This window comes from Marmota flaviventris, chromosome 7 (genome assembly GCF_047511675.1).
Source record: "Marmota flaviventris isolate mMarFla1 chromosome 7, mMarFla1.hap1, whole genome shotgun sequence".
In the NCBI taxonomy this organism is placed as follows: Eukaryota; Metazoa; Chordata; class Mammalia; order Rodentia; family Sciuridae; genus Marmota; species Marmota flaviventris.
The window spans coordinates 12,056,452-12,073,228 of NC_092504.1; the positions used below are offsets into that span (position 1 = coordinate 12,056,452).

General features: G+C 42.5%; 1 protein-coding gene across 10 annotated transcripts in view; it reads right to left on the minus strand.

Moving 5' to 3' along the window:
• Positions 1-2,186: 2,186 nt before the first annotated feature.
• Ldb2 (LIM domain binding 2) overlaps positions 2,187-16,777 on the minus strand; it is a 342,989-nt gene continuing 328,398 nt past the window's right edge. The window contains exons 6-9 of one of the 10 annotated variants that reach the window (XM_071614173.1): positions 12,606-12,729; positions 9,177-9,325; positions 6,489-6,631; positions 3,438-3,770 (exon numbers count right to left, since the gene is read on the minus strand). In XM_071614173.1, coding sequence (XP_071470274.1) covers positions 6,527-6,631; positions 9,177-9,325; positions 12,606-12,729 — 378 coding nt within the window. In that variant the 3' untranslated portion in view covers positions 3,438-3,770; positions 6,489-6,526. Of the gene's footprint in view, positions 3,771-6,488; positions 6,632-9,176; positions 9,329-12,605; positions 12,730-16,777 lie in introns of all 10 variants that reach the window. The other 9 variants (XM_071614174.1, XM_071614171.1, XM_071614172.1 and 6 more) reach the window with 9 other exon arrangements.

Genomic DNA, 16,777 nt, shown 5'->3' on the forward strand with positions numbered 1-16,777 from the left:
GGATACAAATGACTCAGTGCCAGTTCTGAACAATGGTGATTTATATTTCCTCTGTCCTGGGATGCTGTTTCTTGGGACTCTGCCTCTCAAAACCCACCATTTGTGAGAACCTCCCAGAGAGGCTGTAAAAACACTCCAGTCACCAGTCCTGGCTGAGCTCCCACCCAGTACCCAGCCTTGTGAGTGCTGCATCTTGAATGTTCATCTCAGTCAATGATGACTTAGTCTGATGGCTCCACCTAAAGTGCATACCACCCAGCAAAGGTCTTGGAAGGTCAAATCAGAGTAGTAAATCATTCTATGGGCTTATTAAGTTTTGGATTGATTTGGTGTACAACAATAGACAGCCAGAACAGGTGTTAAAATAAATTGTCCTCCCCATCACCTGTAATAATGCTTATATGGGTTTTACTTTGAAGAATTGATAAAAGAAAACTTAAAATGGTGAGGTGGAGTGGAGGAAAAACTGGAAAGGCTCTCAGAAGGACACTAGTGAGAAAGCAGTCAGGCAGCAGTTTCCATATATTTCCTGTGGTTCTCTTCCTACTGGGCTCACATTTTCCCCCAAGAGCTGTGCTAGGGAGGCGAAGTGATGTTCTAGGAAAAAAAAAAATGAAGCTATGAGTTAAGGGTTATATAGAATCAAATCCCAACTGTGTCACCCATGGTAAACATAACTAGGGGTGATCACTTAGTGGAGTTGACTCTTAGCTTCTACCCAGATGTCCTTTGCGGAGCCAGCTGTCCATCCCAAGATGCTGTGGCTGTTGGCATCCAGTTGGCTCCTGCCCTGCAGAACATCCCTCAGCTGTTCAAAATGTGGCCTTTTTGCTTTGGGGCTATAACCCCCTCACACACCTCTTCATGGTCCCCAGCCAATGATGATTGGTTACAGGTGCGCAGAAGTGGGTGGGTCTCTAGCACAGGAGGGATGATTGTGTAGAAGGTCAGTGCTCCAAAGCCCTCTCCCATGGATCAGGCCCACGAATAGACTACTATGGAGATCCGCAGCTTTTCTTGCCTCCCGTCTCCTTCTTTTCCTGCCTTCCCCACTCCCTAAAGGCTCTTCTCCAGAGAAAATTACCCTAACAAATCCATTGCCCTCAAATCTCAGACTTGTGCTCTGCTTCTAGGGATCCTACCGTAAGACAAACCATCTCCCTCCATTTCTCTTTTCCAAATGCTTTTCTCCAAAATTTACTGAGAGGTTAACTTGACTTGCTTAGCACTCAATAAACAATAAATGATAACAGATTTTCTTTTTCATCTTTCTCATTCATACAAAGTGGAAAAATATGAGGAATGTTCTTTAAACGTCAAAGATTCTCAAGTGAATTTTCTATACTCTGTATAGGAACCTTTCAGAATTACAAACCAGAGAGACCTTGACTTTTTAAAATGTGGGATATTAATGATTATTGGAACAAGTTATTATAAGAATCAATGGAAATAATGTCTAGGAGCTTGACTGGAGTTCTCTAGTGCAGAGTGAGCACCCGGGACGGGGAAGCTGCTGCCTTTCCATCCGACTCGAGTCCACACCCCCTGTGCTTCCCATCACTGTGCCTTCAGTGGGCAGTGCTCATGGCAGAGAGGGCACCCCTGTGTCTGCCCCACACAGACACAGTGGGTAAGGAAAGGAACCATGCTTTACAAATGCTGGCACCTCGGTTTCAGGCTTCCCAGCCTCCAGGAACTGTGGTGAGGACATTTTCCTGAATCGCCCTGTCTGTGGGATTCTGTTAAAACGACACAAAACTAAGGCTGGCTTCCCTGCTCAGGGCCGCCTGTCCTCTGCCCCCAGGTGTAAAACCCAGGCAGGCTGCTTTCCAGGGTCCCTCAGCTGCAGTGAAGTGGGGCATGCATGATCAAGACTCCATCTGCCCTGGGCAGCTTTGCTGAGGCTTGGAGGATGGGCTGGCATGGGTCCTAGGCTTCTGTTTTCCCTTGCTGCTTGTCTGTAAGCAACAAAACCATTTCATGTAACTCGTTGCACCTAAGTGTGTTCTGTCTCCCCGGTCTCAGACAAGTCAGTAGCCAGGGCACAGTGGACCTGCTTCACACAGCTTTTAGGATTCCACTCTATTTGGAGTCCAGACCATAAATCTAAGGTCAACACTCTTGGTAATTGTGAGCAGATTGACACACACACACACACACACACACAAATTGCCAGATTCACTTACTTAGGTCATTAACACAGTTTATTATTGGCACATTACCAGTAAAGCATACATAAAATACAGCTGTTTTGTAACACACGGAGCCACTGTGTCTTTACATGTGTGGAGGAACATATTAATAGGCAAATGGAAAAATTAGTTCTCTTATAAAGTTTCACATAAATACACTGGAATAGTCCAAAATGAAAAGTCCCCATAAAAGAACCAGGTGAGGGCTTTACAAAATATCATACAAGAAATATACTATGAAAAGGAAGAACAGTCAACTCAGATACAATTAAAAAAAACACAAAAAGTTTTAGATTTATTAAACTGCCCACAAAATTAATGGATTACATGGCTTGAAAATATTTGGATCAACAGCAACTCTACAAACGCATACATTTTTTTTTTTCAGGGTCCAATTGTCTTTCTTTACATAAAAAAAAATCTGCCTGGTGTCTTTGATGATAACAAGACATTTCTTGTTTCAGCTCTTGGGCTAAATGGAACCAACCCAGACTCAAGAACCAATTGGCATCAGTTTGACCATAAGTTACCTGGCTGGACCCTCTTGGCTGTTGCTCAATGGGAGAAAGAGGCGAAGGAAAAGAAAAATAAGAGTACATTTAAATTACTTTCCAAAAGCTGATTTTTTTCTTTTCATTTTTTACTGAAACAAGAAACTCTCAAATGCAAGTCAAAAAGCAGAAAATATTTTACAATATTAAAAAGTCACCTGTAGTTAGGTTCGGCATATTAATGAGATCCTGAGCACTGAGCACGCATGGGCCTTCGCTGGATGCATGAAAAGGAAATTCAACACAAACACGCTGATAAGACTGTGCCAGGAGATGCGCTAGTGTTTTCTCTCGTTTTAATTACCATCAGTGCCAGTATCTGTATTTCCCGTGAAGCCCTCCAAGGAAGGGTCATGGAAGCTTTATTTGGAACGATCCTCTCAATTAAAAAAGAAAAAAAAAATGCAAAAGAAAGAAGAACCAGATCGTAGTGGTTTAGAAATAGATATTTGCATGGAAAAGTTTTTTTTTATTTCTCCTCCTTCCTCTCCTGAAAGTAAAGGTCTGCGATTGGAATGACACCCCCCAGGCCTATGGATCTGGTGCCGTGGGTCATCTTACTGGGAAGCCTGGGGCGGGGGGTTTTCTGATTTGGTCTCTTGCGTGGCGGGAGGTTTACTGTTCCATGGGCTGTTGTTCCCCAGGGCGGGTGAATTGTTGAAGTCCTCTTCGTCGTCCATGCCGTTGGCCGCATCAAACTGCGTGTTTTCTAATCTAGTGATTAGCCTTTCGTCCTCGTCCCCAAACTCACCTCCCATCAGAGTTGGCTCTCCTACCACCATCACATCCTGTGAATAGCAGCTGACATTATTACAGGGAAACCTTGGGAGAGAGAGAAGCTCAGCTTAAAATAATAGTGGGAGGAGCTGGGAACCTAGGACACAACGGGGCCAAGTCTCAATGTCGGGGCCGAGACGCATATTGGATTTCTACAGGAAATAAACATCGCCTCCTGACGTGTAACAACCACGCGAGTTTATGTCCTTAGTGCGCAGCCTGACACCGGAGAACGAGCAATGCTAGCAATCTGCAGAAATAAAAAAATGGATTTTTCAAAATTAAAAAAATCCACGCTTTGAACTTGCTGACTCTGGGGACTTTGGAGAGGGCTGTGGAACCTTCTGCTGGGTGCTTTTTCAATACCTCCAAAAATCCGCCACTTTTATGGAGGGCCCGTGAGTGGCTTTGGAGACTAGTGGCGAATAGGGACGCGCGGAAGGTGCGATTCTACAACATTCACACAACTCGGTTTTCTCTGTCCCAAGGATGGCATACATTTTAATTGAAGACAGAATTTCTCTTTTCTCTACTCAGCTAGGCCCTTTTATGCAGCCAATATCCTTGACATTCTGCTACTTAATTATGGTAATTAATTTAGGTAAAGTTTTCGATAAAAACAATGTTCACACTGATTTGACAATTTGCATAGCTAATTAAGTCATTAGCAAAAACCTGCTGATTGCCAACAAGCCCTGAATTTACCATCTGTTATTTCATGGTGCCTGTCACCTAGCCCCACACAGACAACCCTGCTACCAATCTGGGCAGTAAAGAGAACCAGTCTGTCCAGCTGGTACCATAAAAGGAAGATGAAGAGAGCTAATTATAATTACACTGATGAAGCCAGTAGTCATCAGAAATGGAAGTGGGTAAGAAGAATCCATCTAATCACTCCTTTAAGTACAAATTGTCCTTCCATGCAAACAAGAAGCCACCTACTGTAGCTGGGAGCCCTGCAGAGGCCACAGCTGGAGAAGCCCAGGGAGGGAGCTTGATACAAGGGACACACACACAGGCACAGCTCTGGCCTTTTTGTTCAAAGAGGGCCATATGTGTTGATGGGCAGCCTGGCTGTGGGACAGGACACCTGCCGGGTAGATTCTTCTGGACAGGTGCTGAGCAATATTTTACTTAAAAGTTCAGTGACTTCAGGAGCTGAAATTACTGCTCTGGCCTTCCTAGGGCCAGAAAAAACAGGTCTGGGCCAGAATGTGGGCGGAGTCTCCTGGTAAGGAGGCTACATCAATCAGCTGCTTGGACAACTGCACAAAAGTTCTTTCCTCTCAGGCTTTGCCAAAAGAAGGTGTCCCTGGGTGGTTTAGTGGAATGCTGTCGGTGCTCAGAAGGGCCATGGGGATCCTTAGATCCCCCTCAGAATTCTGAAGCTGCCCAGTGAACAAATCTCTGAATCCCCACCTGGCCTTTGGGATAAAAAACCTTGCTTCTTGTTTTATTTTATTTATTTATTCTCCCACTCCTTTGATTTAGGTGAGATAATCCATAGATTTCCAAACTGTGTTTTCTGACTAGTTGCTCCTCCAAGTTGATAAAAAGACATATCCCTGATGGAGGACGTGCGAAAATGTGAACTGGGTCAACTCAGCAGTAAAGGTGCTGGCAGGATATTGAGCTGGGTGCTTCGAAGAACATATTTGCTAGGCAACGAAGAGCCGGAAATGACACTGACATGGAAGGAGACTCGGGAGGACTTAAGATGAGATGCAAAACAGACACAGTCTCTCTGACTGGCAAGAATGACAATGGGATTTTGGATGGAATGTGGCCACCACACAGATGTGTGGACATGACTCAGTTATCTGGGCAGCTGCCATATGACCTGGGGGTGTTCAGGATAAAAAAAAAAAAAGTGTTACTTAGTTACAGGCCATTGGGAGGCTGCACCTATGACCGGGAACAAAGGTAGGCAGGAAGGGTAGAGCAAGACTGGCCAGAGCTCAGCAGGAGGGTTAATCTATTTTCTTGACTGGATGCAGAGCACTTTGAAGGTCTTGGAAAACTCATGCATTAGGTGTCACCGGGCAGGGGAAGGGTGTTAGAACCAACCACAGGGATCTGCCTTGGGATTGACTCCAAGGTCATCTAGAGGGGCTGGGAGGAAGAATGCATGATTTGAAAAACAGAGGAGAAAACAAGAAGCAGCCGACTTAAGCGTGACTTTAGAAGAAAAGTCCCCAGCACTCCAGATGCAATCCTTGTATTAGAAAACAACCATCATGCAAGAAAAGTTCTATGAAAGTAGTGGTTCAAATCACTTCAAATGGGGTGATGTGGGGGCAGTGGGGGCAGTGAATCTTTTTTATTTTTCTAGGAACAGTTGGGAAAGATGGCCAGGCATAGGCATTTTTAGGTATTCTAAGCTGTAGAAATATGCCACATTTACTTTATGATTATAAAAGAAATATAGCCTTAGGTCAGATATAGAATTGTGTGTGTATGTGTGTGTGTATGTGTGTGTGTGTGTGTATGTGTATTTGTATGACTGACAGGTGGCAAGCTGTAAAAAGACTGAGAAGGCTGAGGACTTCATATGCACACAGACACTTGAGGTCACTTACAAAATTATATGCACATTTCTACTTGCTTCTTTTGAGCCTTCACACTAGGATAGTGATTCTCTGTTCTGACCAACTGTCGCGATTTGTTATCCTCACACAAAATGAATGGAGACACAATGCACATTCTGGGCTTCCTTTCACTGGGGATGTGAGCCGCATCTCCCCCACCCACATCTCCAAAAGTCCCCCCACGTTGGTAGGGAGAGTGCATTTCCTTCCCAGCTCCAGCTTGTGTGTCCCACAGAGGCAACAGTGACCATCTTAAGTAGCCCAGGTGCCCTCAGCTCCCCACAAGGCCGACCTCTGCTCCTGGACTGGAGGCCCGGAGGTACCGCCAGCTTTTCCCATTTCACATCTTCTCACTAAATCCCCGTGCAAGGACCACCAACCTCTGAGGAGGACTGGAAGTGACTCCTTTCAGGGCCCCTCAATGCTTCTCCTTAAATTGGCCAGAAGGGGTCACTGCTGTTGAATGACACAGGTCTCCATCCCTCCCAGGGTTGAGGCTGCAGTTCGGGATCGCTCCTAGCCCCTGCTCATGGAGTGAGAAGCAGAATCCAAGGATTAAACCCTACTCCTGGCCACACACACACATTGCTGCCGCAGCAGCTACACCGATCATGGCTGTGGTCCATGGACAGGCAGCTACTGCCTGCAGACAGCACTTCCATTTAAATAGTAGGAGAGGGTCAATGATTCAGTAGGTAGACAGGGTTAAAAGATGTGGTCACTACAAGCTATCCATGCTTATCACTGAATGTCCATTGAACTCAAAGACACCTAACAATCTGCATATTTTCCTAACCTGTTTGTCTTCCCCGTGTCTCTGGGCCATCTGAAAGTCTTATTTAATCAAAATATTTTTAATTGCACAGTATGAGGATAATGTTGCAATTGAGCTCTCCATTTCTAGTGGTGTTTTGCCTGCATAGATTTCAAAGGGTTTTAACCCACTAAGAACCCTCTTGACACAGGGTCCTTCATGAAAGTGCAGTTGTTGGATTGGAGAACAGGTGCATAATGAATAGAAAAAAATAAGTGCTCTTTGAAATAAAATGGAAAGCATTCCCACGAGACCAGGTCTATCAAAAATATACAACATGAATGCGCAGGCTTCTACTCTCGGCTTCACACCCTGGCAGCCATCACTAATGGGTGGCCACCAAACCCAGTCAGGCTGAGAATCCTTCTCAACACTGTACTCTGAGCCTGCAAAAGAGAGGAAACTCTTTCCATCCCCGGATTAGATCTTGAGCTCTTCAAGGTCAATGACAGCACTCAGTCATTTTGTTTTGTTTTTTGATATTGCTATCACCAGTATCACCAGTGCCTGGCACAGTGTGCAGAAGAGCAGGATCTCAGAAAACACTTGCTGAACTGACTTGAATTCCTGCATCTGTTGGTAGGCATGTCTCACTTCCAGAATTCTCTGAAGTGTACTGTCTTCTTTTGTTAGAGGACAATAACAAATGCTAATTTCTCAAACTCCTGGACTAGAAGAATAAATAGACTACTGTGCGCACTTTTTTCAGTCAATTTCTGTACATTGGCCATCCTCTCTAAGCATTTTCCAGTTTAGCCAGGAGAGGGCATAGCAGGTTGGTACCTAAATACAGAGACTCAACTTGGGTTTTTCCCCCCTTGAACTTCAGTGGTGATAGATATAAAGTCCTGCTCAGAAAATAGAGAACTATCTGAGGATTATTTTGTTATGTGAGGACTACAGTTCTTGGTCTTCTTAAAGTTAAAATGGCATCTTCCATGGCAGATGGCCATTATCTCTATGACCCCTTCTTTCTAACACAGTGGCCATTATACCCCCACCATAGAAGATAGGAGAACATTCCTACTGGCCCAGGGAATTCTCAGGGTACTGATGGGTCTGGTTTTGTTTAAAGAGAATTAACCAATAGAAAGTGAGAAAAAGTGGGACGGGGACAGATTTGAAAGGCACATTTGGAAGTGAGGGAAATTTCTGTGTAAAAGTCTCCTCTTACACGGAAAGAGATGGAACAGGATCAGAACAAGACAGGTGAGGACAACAGATTGAGAATGGAGAAAAGTGAGAAAGTTGGAGAAGGCAAACGCGTGTTGGCGGAGGGAAGAACAAGGAATGAGGCACACCTCTGAAGACGTGGCATCTAGAGGGCAGCCATGGAGCACCAAGAAAGGGTCAGGATTCAAATGGGAGTCAAACACCTGGTGACAGGGTGATGTGACAAGGACAGAAGAAAAGGAAAACCCACAAGGAATCGTGGAGGGGAGAAAGGACGTAGATGTTTACAGGAACAGGAGAAGTTAAAAGTGATAGTCTGATGCTGGGCTGGGGAATTCGGATACAGGAAGGAATTAGGCAGAAGGGACGCAGTTCGAGAAGGATGATAGATGATAAGGACATTGCCTACAGGTTCCACTATTTGGGGATGACCCTTAGCTTTTGGTTTCAGAGTTCCAAGAGGCCCCCTTTCATGTGGCCTGTGTCCAGACCCAGAAATGAAAGAAAGGGGTCAAGGGATCAAGAGAGTTGAGACCAAACCAGGAGCTGATCGTCCCCCTGAGCTAATGAAACAGGTACAGCAAAACCTACTAAGCTGAATCTTTAGTGGCTGCAAGTTCATTACCTGAGTATTAAAATAAGACACCGTGTTGAGAGGGCCCAGTCAAATTACAGTACAGGGCCTGGGCTCTGGGGCTGGCTTCCAGGGCTCACAGGGTCTCCTATGTCTCTGAGGAGAGGCCCTAATATGCCACCAGGCATACTGTTAGGTGACATTTTTAATTAACCTTAAGTGACATATCTTCTGTCTATGACTGAGAGCTTTTTAATTCAGGTCCCACTGCAGTGCTGACTCTTAATATCCCCTCCGAACACCCAGTTTTCTGGGGAAGGTTGTCACGAAAGATTCTTTCCTTCTGTCCCACCCAGGTCCTTGCCTTGCCTCCTCCCCAACTTTGAACCTGCCCAGAATGTTTTCTTTTCTTTTCTTTTGCAGCTCAAAGAGGCTTTAATTCAAACCCCGTGCACAGGGTGACAGGCAAAGGCAAGATTTCAGGCCTAAAAGGAAAGCGAGACTTACAGGTACCTGACTGGACAGGCTCAGGTTTGCAGCCGGGGTCTTCTTCTTGCTGCCCGTGCTGTTGGCGTTGTTCCCAGCACTGCTGTTGGAAGTGCTGCTGGTGGAATTTTTTCTTTTCCTCCTTTTGGTTGTCGGCTGCCTTGTGGGTTCTGCTGCAGTAAGGACGAGGGGAGAAGGATCAGTTCTAAGGCAAAAGTATCAGGCACAGGATTCCAATTTTGTCAATTGAAAAGAGTGGACTACTTAAAAATTTCCCATTTCTTGCAACTTTACAAAAAACAACAACAACAACAACAAAAAAAAAAAAAAAAAAAAAAAAAAAAACAAAAACAAAGGGAGAAAGCTGCTGATTCATTTTTAGTGCAGAATTTGAGGAAACTCTTTTCTTTTGCATATAAGATGAAATGATTGTTATTTTATTTTTCACTATATGTCTGCAATTTACTAACATTATTTTAGGGATAAGCGGCAGGTACTCCTTTTATAATTGCATTTAAAACATTTTTACCATTAGAACATTTGGGAATTTGCTCCCTGAGCCTGGAAGGACTGCTGGGATCCCTAGACCCTGCAAGAGTGAAAGTAATGGACAGTAGAATTAGTGAACCAGTGTGCAACAGCAGCACCTACTGGCCAAGTGTCGCATTGCAGCCTACCTCTATGGCACCTTAATAATCTCAAGTAAGAAAAGTGGCAGTTTTCTCAATTGAGCATGTGTACTTGGGGATTCCAGAGCTCTTCAGAAATACCCATGGTTTGGACCCTGGTGTTTTATCAATGCTACTAGTTTCAGGATCTCTGGGGAAAAAGCCTCATATGTGATATAGTCAGCATATTAATGAAGGGAGCTAGTCCTATTTAAAAAAAAAGATCTTATTCAGAAACTAAGAAAAAAATTGTGCATCTGAAGAATGGAGCAACACCTTATAAATAAAATGTGGTAAGAGGAATGTTACTTATTTGTTTGCTATGTATAGAATGTTACTCAATGTGTTACTCTTAGTGTTTTTGATGCATCAACTATTTTATAATCATAAAAACCCTAGTACATACTTTTACTTATAATCTTTGTCTTGTAAATAAGCAATCTTCAGAAGTGTTTTCCTCACAGTACTGAACAAGGTGGAAATGGCAAGTAAGTGGGCACTTTTTGCTAACCCTATTTTAGACTTGACTCTGAAAGTGAGAAGGTAAGACAGAGCGAGTTTAACTCAATAAATGGTCCTCCTAACATCTTTTTGACACACCTATAGTTCTTCTGATGGACAAGGAGAGAAATACTTATAAGGTTCATTTATTTTCTTCCTCTTTCTCTTCTTTTTCCTCCTTCAGTTCTGGGAATTTAACCCAGGGGCACTCTATTACTGAGCTACACCCCTAGGCCTTTTTATTTTATTTTGAGACAGAATCTCATTAAGCTGCCCAGGCTGGCTTTGAACTTGTTATTTTCCTGCCTCTGCCTTCTGAGTGGCTGGAATTATAGGCATGCACCACCACCTGATTTATAAGGCTCACTACAAAGACTATTTATTCCACTAAGTTATCCTTGACCATGATGATCAAGAGGGGATTATATTCCTATTTATTTACCAATTTGTGTCTTTCATGAATATTTTTTCCCTTATGCTCAAAGATTTTACATCAAAGTATTTAATGGTGTTGTAGGTGCTTATTCTGAAAGACAATAGAAAGAAATAGAATTGATCTAGGTTATGAAGTTAGAAGGAGAATTAAGCTGACATTTTAAAGTCAATCAGATACACAGGTCTACCTCTGATAAGCACTTTCCCATTTTGATGTTAAGAATGTAAATAGGCTATCTTCATTTATTTATTTATTTTGCATTTACACTTTGTTTATAAAATTTGGGGTGAATTCAACTAAAATGCAAATAGTAGATGATACTCATTGGTAGCTGGTGTCTATGGCAGTGAAATCATAGAATTTAGAGATAGAATACTTTTTGTTTCACAGTCCTCCTTCATTTATTAGTTGTGAGACTGACTTTAGCAAATCACAACTTTTAGTCTTGGTCATCATTATATAAAATGTGGATAAGAATAAATATCTCACAAGGCGTGGTGGTGCACGCCTATAATCCCAGCAGCTCAGGAGACTGAGATAGGAGGATTGCAAGTTCAAAGCCAGCGTTAAGCAACTTAATGAGATCCTGTCTCTAAATAAAATACAAAATAGAGCTGAGGATGTGGCTCAGTGGTCAAGTGCCCCAGAGTTCATTCCATGGTACCCCCGCAATCCCCCGCAAAAAAAAAAAAAGAATAAATATCTCATAAAGCTATTGTGAAGAGTCAATATTTTGGACTGTTTCCATGATATATCCACAGTGGTTGCAGCAGTACCTTCTGCATAGTAGGGTTCAATAAATAACTGTTGAATGAATGAATGAATAATATGAGTTATATATGAATATGCTGGAAAATATAGGTGCTCAAAGTATTTGGTGGGTGAAGAGGTCTTTTTTATTTTTTTGTAAAAAATTATTGATATTGAAAGAGAAAATAAAGCCATTTTCAGTATATTTAATATACTTGAAAAATAATATTCTAAAAGCCTAAAATTCCCCTAGGATGGGAATGCAGCCATACTATGTAAAATAAAATATATTTTATCAGCTTTCTAAGTATGTACTTGGTTAAATCCTCTATATCCATTTTATAGAAAGCCCCTGGCCAATACCAGTAGAAGGTGATGGTTATATTTTGTGATTCAGAAAGGTATGGGTCTCATGTTAATAATTACTCTTTATAAAAATAATTTTTAGCGAATGGACATGTTTTGCTTTTATGATCAATGAGGCTCGACACAAGCCTGGGAGTGAAAATGTATTAGATAGAAAGACAATTAACGATGACTTGAAGCAGTAATTTCAGAACCCCAGCAGGAGACTATAGTATCTAAACTGCAGTCCGGGGAAGTGAGAGAAATGGAGTCTTTTATGTCTTCTCTTCATAATCAGAGTTCCTTTTGATATGTTTTAAAAATAGAGCAAATTTTATTTATCTTCCCTTCCTCCTTCTATCTTTTTTTCACCCTCTCTTTCTTCCTTCCTATCATCCTTAAAAACCCAAACCCCAAAACATAAGGCCACAGAAGTCAGGGGTCTGGTCCAGTGGTAACATCACTGGATTGGGAGACTGAAAATCCTGGTTTTGACCCTGGCTTTGCTGCTGACCTTCCCAATGACCTTGAACAAATCAAGTTACTCCTCTGGGTTTCAGGTCCTCAACTAGCAAGGAGAGACTATACATCATCCTTAAGGATGTCTGGTCTTTGGAAGTTCAATGTCTCCATGTCTAAAATCGTGGTCAGAATGTCCCTAACAAATGACTTTTTCTGACAAATTTACCTTCATTTTCTTCCCTCTCACATCACTCTATCCCCAGAAAAGAGTGAAGAATGAGCATGTACCTGGCGGTGCCACCATCCGCTGCCACTTCTGAAACAAGCAGGTCTTCAGGCAGTCTCGGGGACTGAGGTTGTAGGTTTTATGTCTGGACATCAGCTCCTGCATTGGCTCCAGTATTACACACAACTGCAAGGAGTCCAAAGACATTGGTGTTCCGCTACTTGATAATATTTACCACCATCAATAAACAGCTGGAATCAATTAGACAGCTTATGGATATTTTTCTGTCCTTTCTTGGTTTTGATTTTCTCTATATAAGTTTTGGGGGAAAGAAATATTACCAATGCTTGATTATAGCCACTTAACTTAGAATCATTTGTAATATGATATTACGGCTGAATGTGATGTACACACACACACACACACACACACACTCACACACACACTTCCTGTATAGACCATGGGTTATACACATGTTGCTCTATTATAAATTCAGATGATTCTCCCTGGTTAAAGAAAAAGCTCTCTTCTGTGGAACGCGGCACGCTCTGATTTCTCCTCTGGCTGCTGGCTCTTGTTCTTGTTTGTGTAACCACACACTGTGAGTTACAATGCTAGTTTATGCAGATGATCTGGCAGTGAAATCCATCTTTGAAACTTCGGAGAACAGAGTAGCAAGCACAGGTTCTTTTCGATTTTAATTCTTACAGAGGCAGATGATGAATGCTATTTTATTTTTATTCATGTACTCATTTGTATTTCGCACATGATGATAATGTAAATAACATGTGCCAGGATTCATTCTATGTGGGAGGTTTTACTGTGGTTCCGCACACAGTCACCTTGTTTTCTCCTTTGGATAGATTTTTTCAGCTTTACTTTGGTCCAAGACATCTGATGACAAAGATTAATGAATGCAACAAGAAGGTAAAACCATTTAGGATAACACCTCAGACTTTCCTGAATCCCTTCTCAGCCGCAAGCTTATTAGACTATCACTGCATCAAAAGAACTATATCTACGAGGACAGAGACCACAAATTGGAATGCTACATTCATCGCCATTGCAATTACAGTGATAGAAATATTGGCAATGCCTCTGCCCAGGTGAAAAAGAATCAGTTCATCATGGAAGACAGATGTGAGGTTCAGAGTCTTACCTTCCTTCTGACCCCTTCCTTGTGTCAGCCTTCACCTTTTGCACTACCTTGGAGGCCATGCTGGTTTTGCCCACTGAATTCTTCCCTCTCCTCTTCCCAGCTAATGCTTGTTCATCCTTGAAGACCTGGCTCCTTCTTTCCCCCAGATGTGCACCTCTTCCTGCACTGGCTGAGTTGGTGCCTCCCTACAGTTTGTCCCATGGCATGCTATCCTTTCTGCTCCATGGTTTTATTCACGCTTGGTAACTATTTGTTTCTAAGTCAGTCTTTTCCACTAGAACAAGGGTTCTTAGAATGCAGGGACTGCCTTTTGTCTCTATTCCCAGGTTTTCCTCAATTGAATGGATATATTTAAGAAGCAGTTGATAGAAAGATCCTATGATCTTTCTAGGCCAATGTCCCTTGAAGTGTGCTCTAAGGATTCCCTCTCTCAAAACCAAATGAACTACTAAAAATGCAGACTTCCAGGCTCTGTTTCTTCTGTTTCACTAGGTCTGGATGTGAGACTCTGAATGAACCTTTAAAAAAAAACATGTAATTCTGATAAACATTGCTATAGTTTCTGGCCCACTATCCTACGGATTCTGGATGTTAGAAGAGATAACAGAGACAGCAAGACATAGACAAAGCCCAGTGGTCTCTAGTCTAGCTCCAATCTCTTTTCACTTCACCCCACTTTCTTCCAAATGTAGTTTCTCTAAAGCAAGAGAGCAATATTTCAAAGGCTGAGCAACACACGTACAATGTGCCCCCTGGGACAAAGCCACTCAATCCCAGGGAATCCAGCATTACAAATCCAGAAAAGTAACGAGGTCTGGATCTTCTGTCTTGTGTACTTTCTTGCTTAGTTTGGAGTTCTTTTTGAAATCTAAAATATCAATAAAGAAATAGTCTGTGGAAGAGGCAGAATTATTATACAGTAAGCTCTATATTCCAAAATGGCGAAGAGTACTTTTCCCTATTAAGAATTCCTTGCTGCCAATCAAAGTATCTTCAAATTACAGAAAAGCTCACTGCCTTACCCAGCTACTGTTCATCAGACAAAATGGCCTCAAGGGTCCCATGATCATCTCTACAAGTACATTTGAGAATGACTCATTCTTCAAGGTAGAACCACTGTTAGCTCAGGGTCAGCAGGTATCTGCATCCATTATCAAGCAAGGACATTAGAAAAGCTGTCAGAGAAGTTCTAAGGACTGGGAAACAATTTTTAATTAAAAAAAGTTTTAAAAGATTTTGAATTATATCCTTTTGGTTCATTTTCCTTTCACTGTAAGTGAGCTTGTCATGGATATAAAAAAAACATGGGTGGAGTGGACAAAACATGGGATTACAAACTCTGACATCTGGGTATGGATTTTGACTCCATCACAAATGTGTATCCTTGAAAGAATACTTAATAATGCTGAGTCTCAGTTTCACTTGCAAAACAATACCCATCTTGTACATTGAGAGAATTTGAAATACTGTGTCTAATGCATAAGAGCTCAACAATCTGTAGGTATTATGATTGAATATCAGCAAGCACAGCATAGATTACAAAACATCCACATTTCTATTGCTTTAAGTCAATGGGCATTTATTGAGCTTCATCCTAAGTGTCAGGCTCAAAGATGTCCTAAGTGGGGACCCAGAGATAAGAACAACATAATCTCTGCTCTCAAAGAGCATTCTGCCCCCATGAGCATATAAGAAACCTACTCCGAGTTCAGTCCAAGTGTCTTAGGAAATCATATTCCTCTGAAGCAAGTATTTTTATTATATGGCTAGTTAGATAGCAAAGATGACCTGTTGGGACCTAGAAAGGACGCCCAGCATCAAACTGCTTCTGTACCCAGAGAGCTATGTTTATTGTGGAAACCATGAGCTCATTGTCTCTTTCTTTTTACAGTACCTTTCCTCTCTAGATTTCAGGAAACATTATTTTTTTTTCAGGATTTAATCCTCAAAATCTCTCTATTCCCCTTTAATGTCAAAATATCTTCCCATCATTGTAACTGACCCCAAAGGAGCTTGCATCTCTGAATACTAATGGAGAATCCCCAAAGCCATTTTCCTCTCAGTGAAGAGGCCCCGGGCTGGAGAGGCAGTCCTCCCCTTATTCATGTATGCAGATGAGACTCCCTCTCTGCTGTGCTGTGTAGTGGCTCTACTGGGCTGTGGGCTGTAGGTGGCAGAACTAACTCGGATATGAGCTTGTCTTGTTGGGCAGCAGGCCATGCATCTTGGCAACAGCAAAGACCTGGGGCGCTATGAAATGAAACCAGGAAGATGGCTGGGGAGTGGGCTTCTGTGGTGAATAACCAGGTCTTTTATAGTTGTGATTCCTGCTGTTCCTAAGGTCTCAGGCCCTCTTAGAGGATTTGGAGAAGGCTAGTGCCTTTCAAATTTTGTACTAAATTTCTGGAAATTGATGAATCCTCTATAGTCTCATCCATGGACTCTAGGTAGCATCCTGTTAGGAGTAAGTAACCAGGCAGGAGAGAATATATATGCCTTCTCCTTATGCTACATGACACACACACACACACACACACACACACACACACACACACCCCTACTCATATGCAACTTAGTGGAGCTCAGCATTATAATACAAAGCCCTTTGATTTTGAAGAACAATTTTATCTGCAAAGTGGAGCTTATACAAAGTTCCCAGTGGAGCAGGATCTTTGCCTGAAAAGAAAGGCCAGGGCCAGCGTGTCTGCAGCAGCATGCCTACAGGGTTGCCACTGAGTTCAGTCTCCTCCTGCAGCAGTGCTGGAGGGTACCCTGTGGGACTCCAGGACACTGTGGGAAAAATAGGAACCAGCAAGGCCTGAGATCTCTCTTTGACTATGAAGCCCCCAAACATGTGGCATCTGCCAAGGCCATTTAGTATCCCAAACAAAGCCATTGCTCATCCTGGCCAAGCTCTCCAGATAGCATTCTGCAGACTTAGACTTTCAGGCTGGGCTTCCTCCCTTGTACTTCTGATGTCATTTTCTAGGAATCTGGCCCCACACTGTCTCTGTTATGGAATTCTGTAATCACAACAGAGGCTTGCTGAATAGATGGATGGATGGATGGATGGAT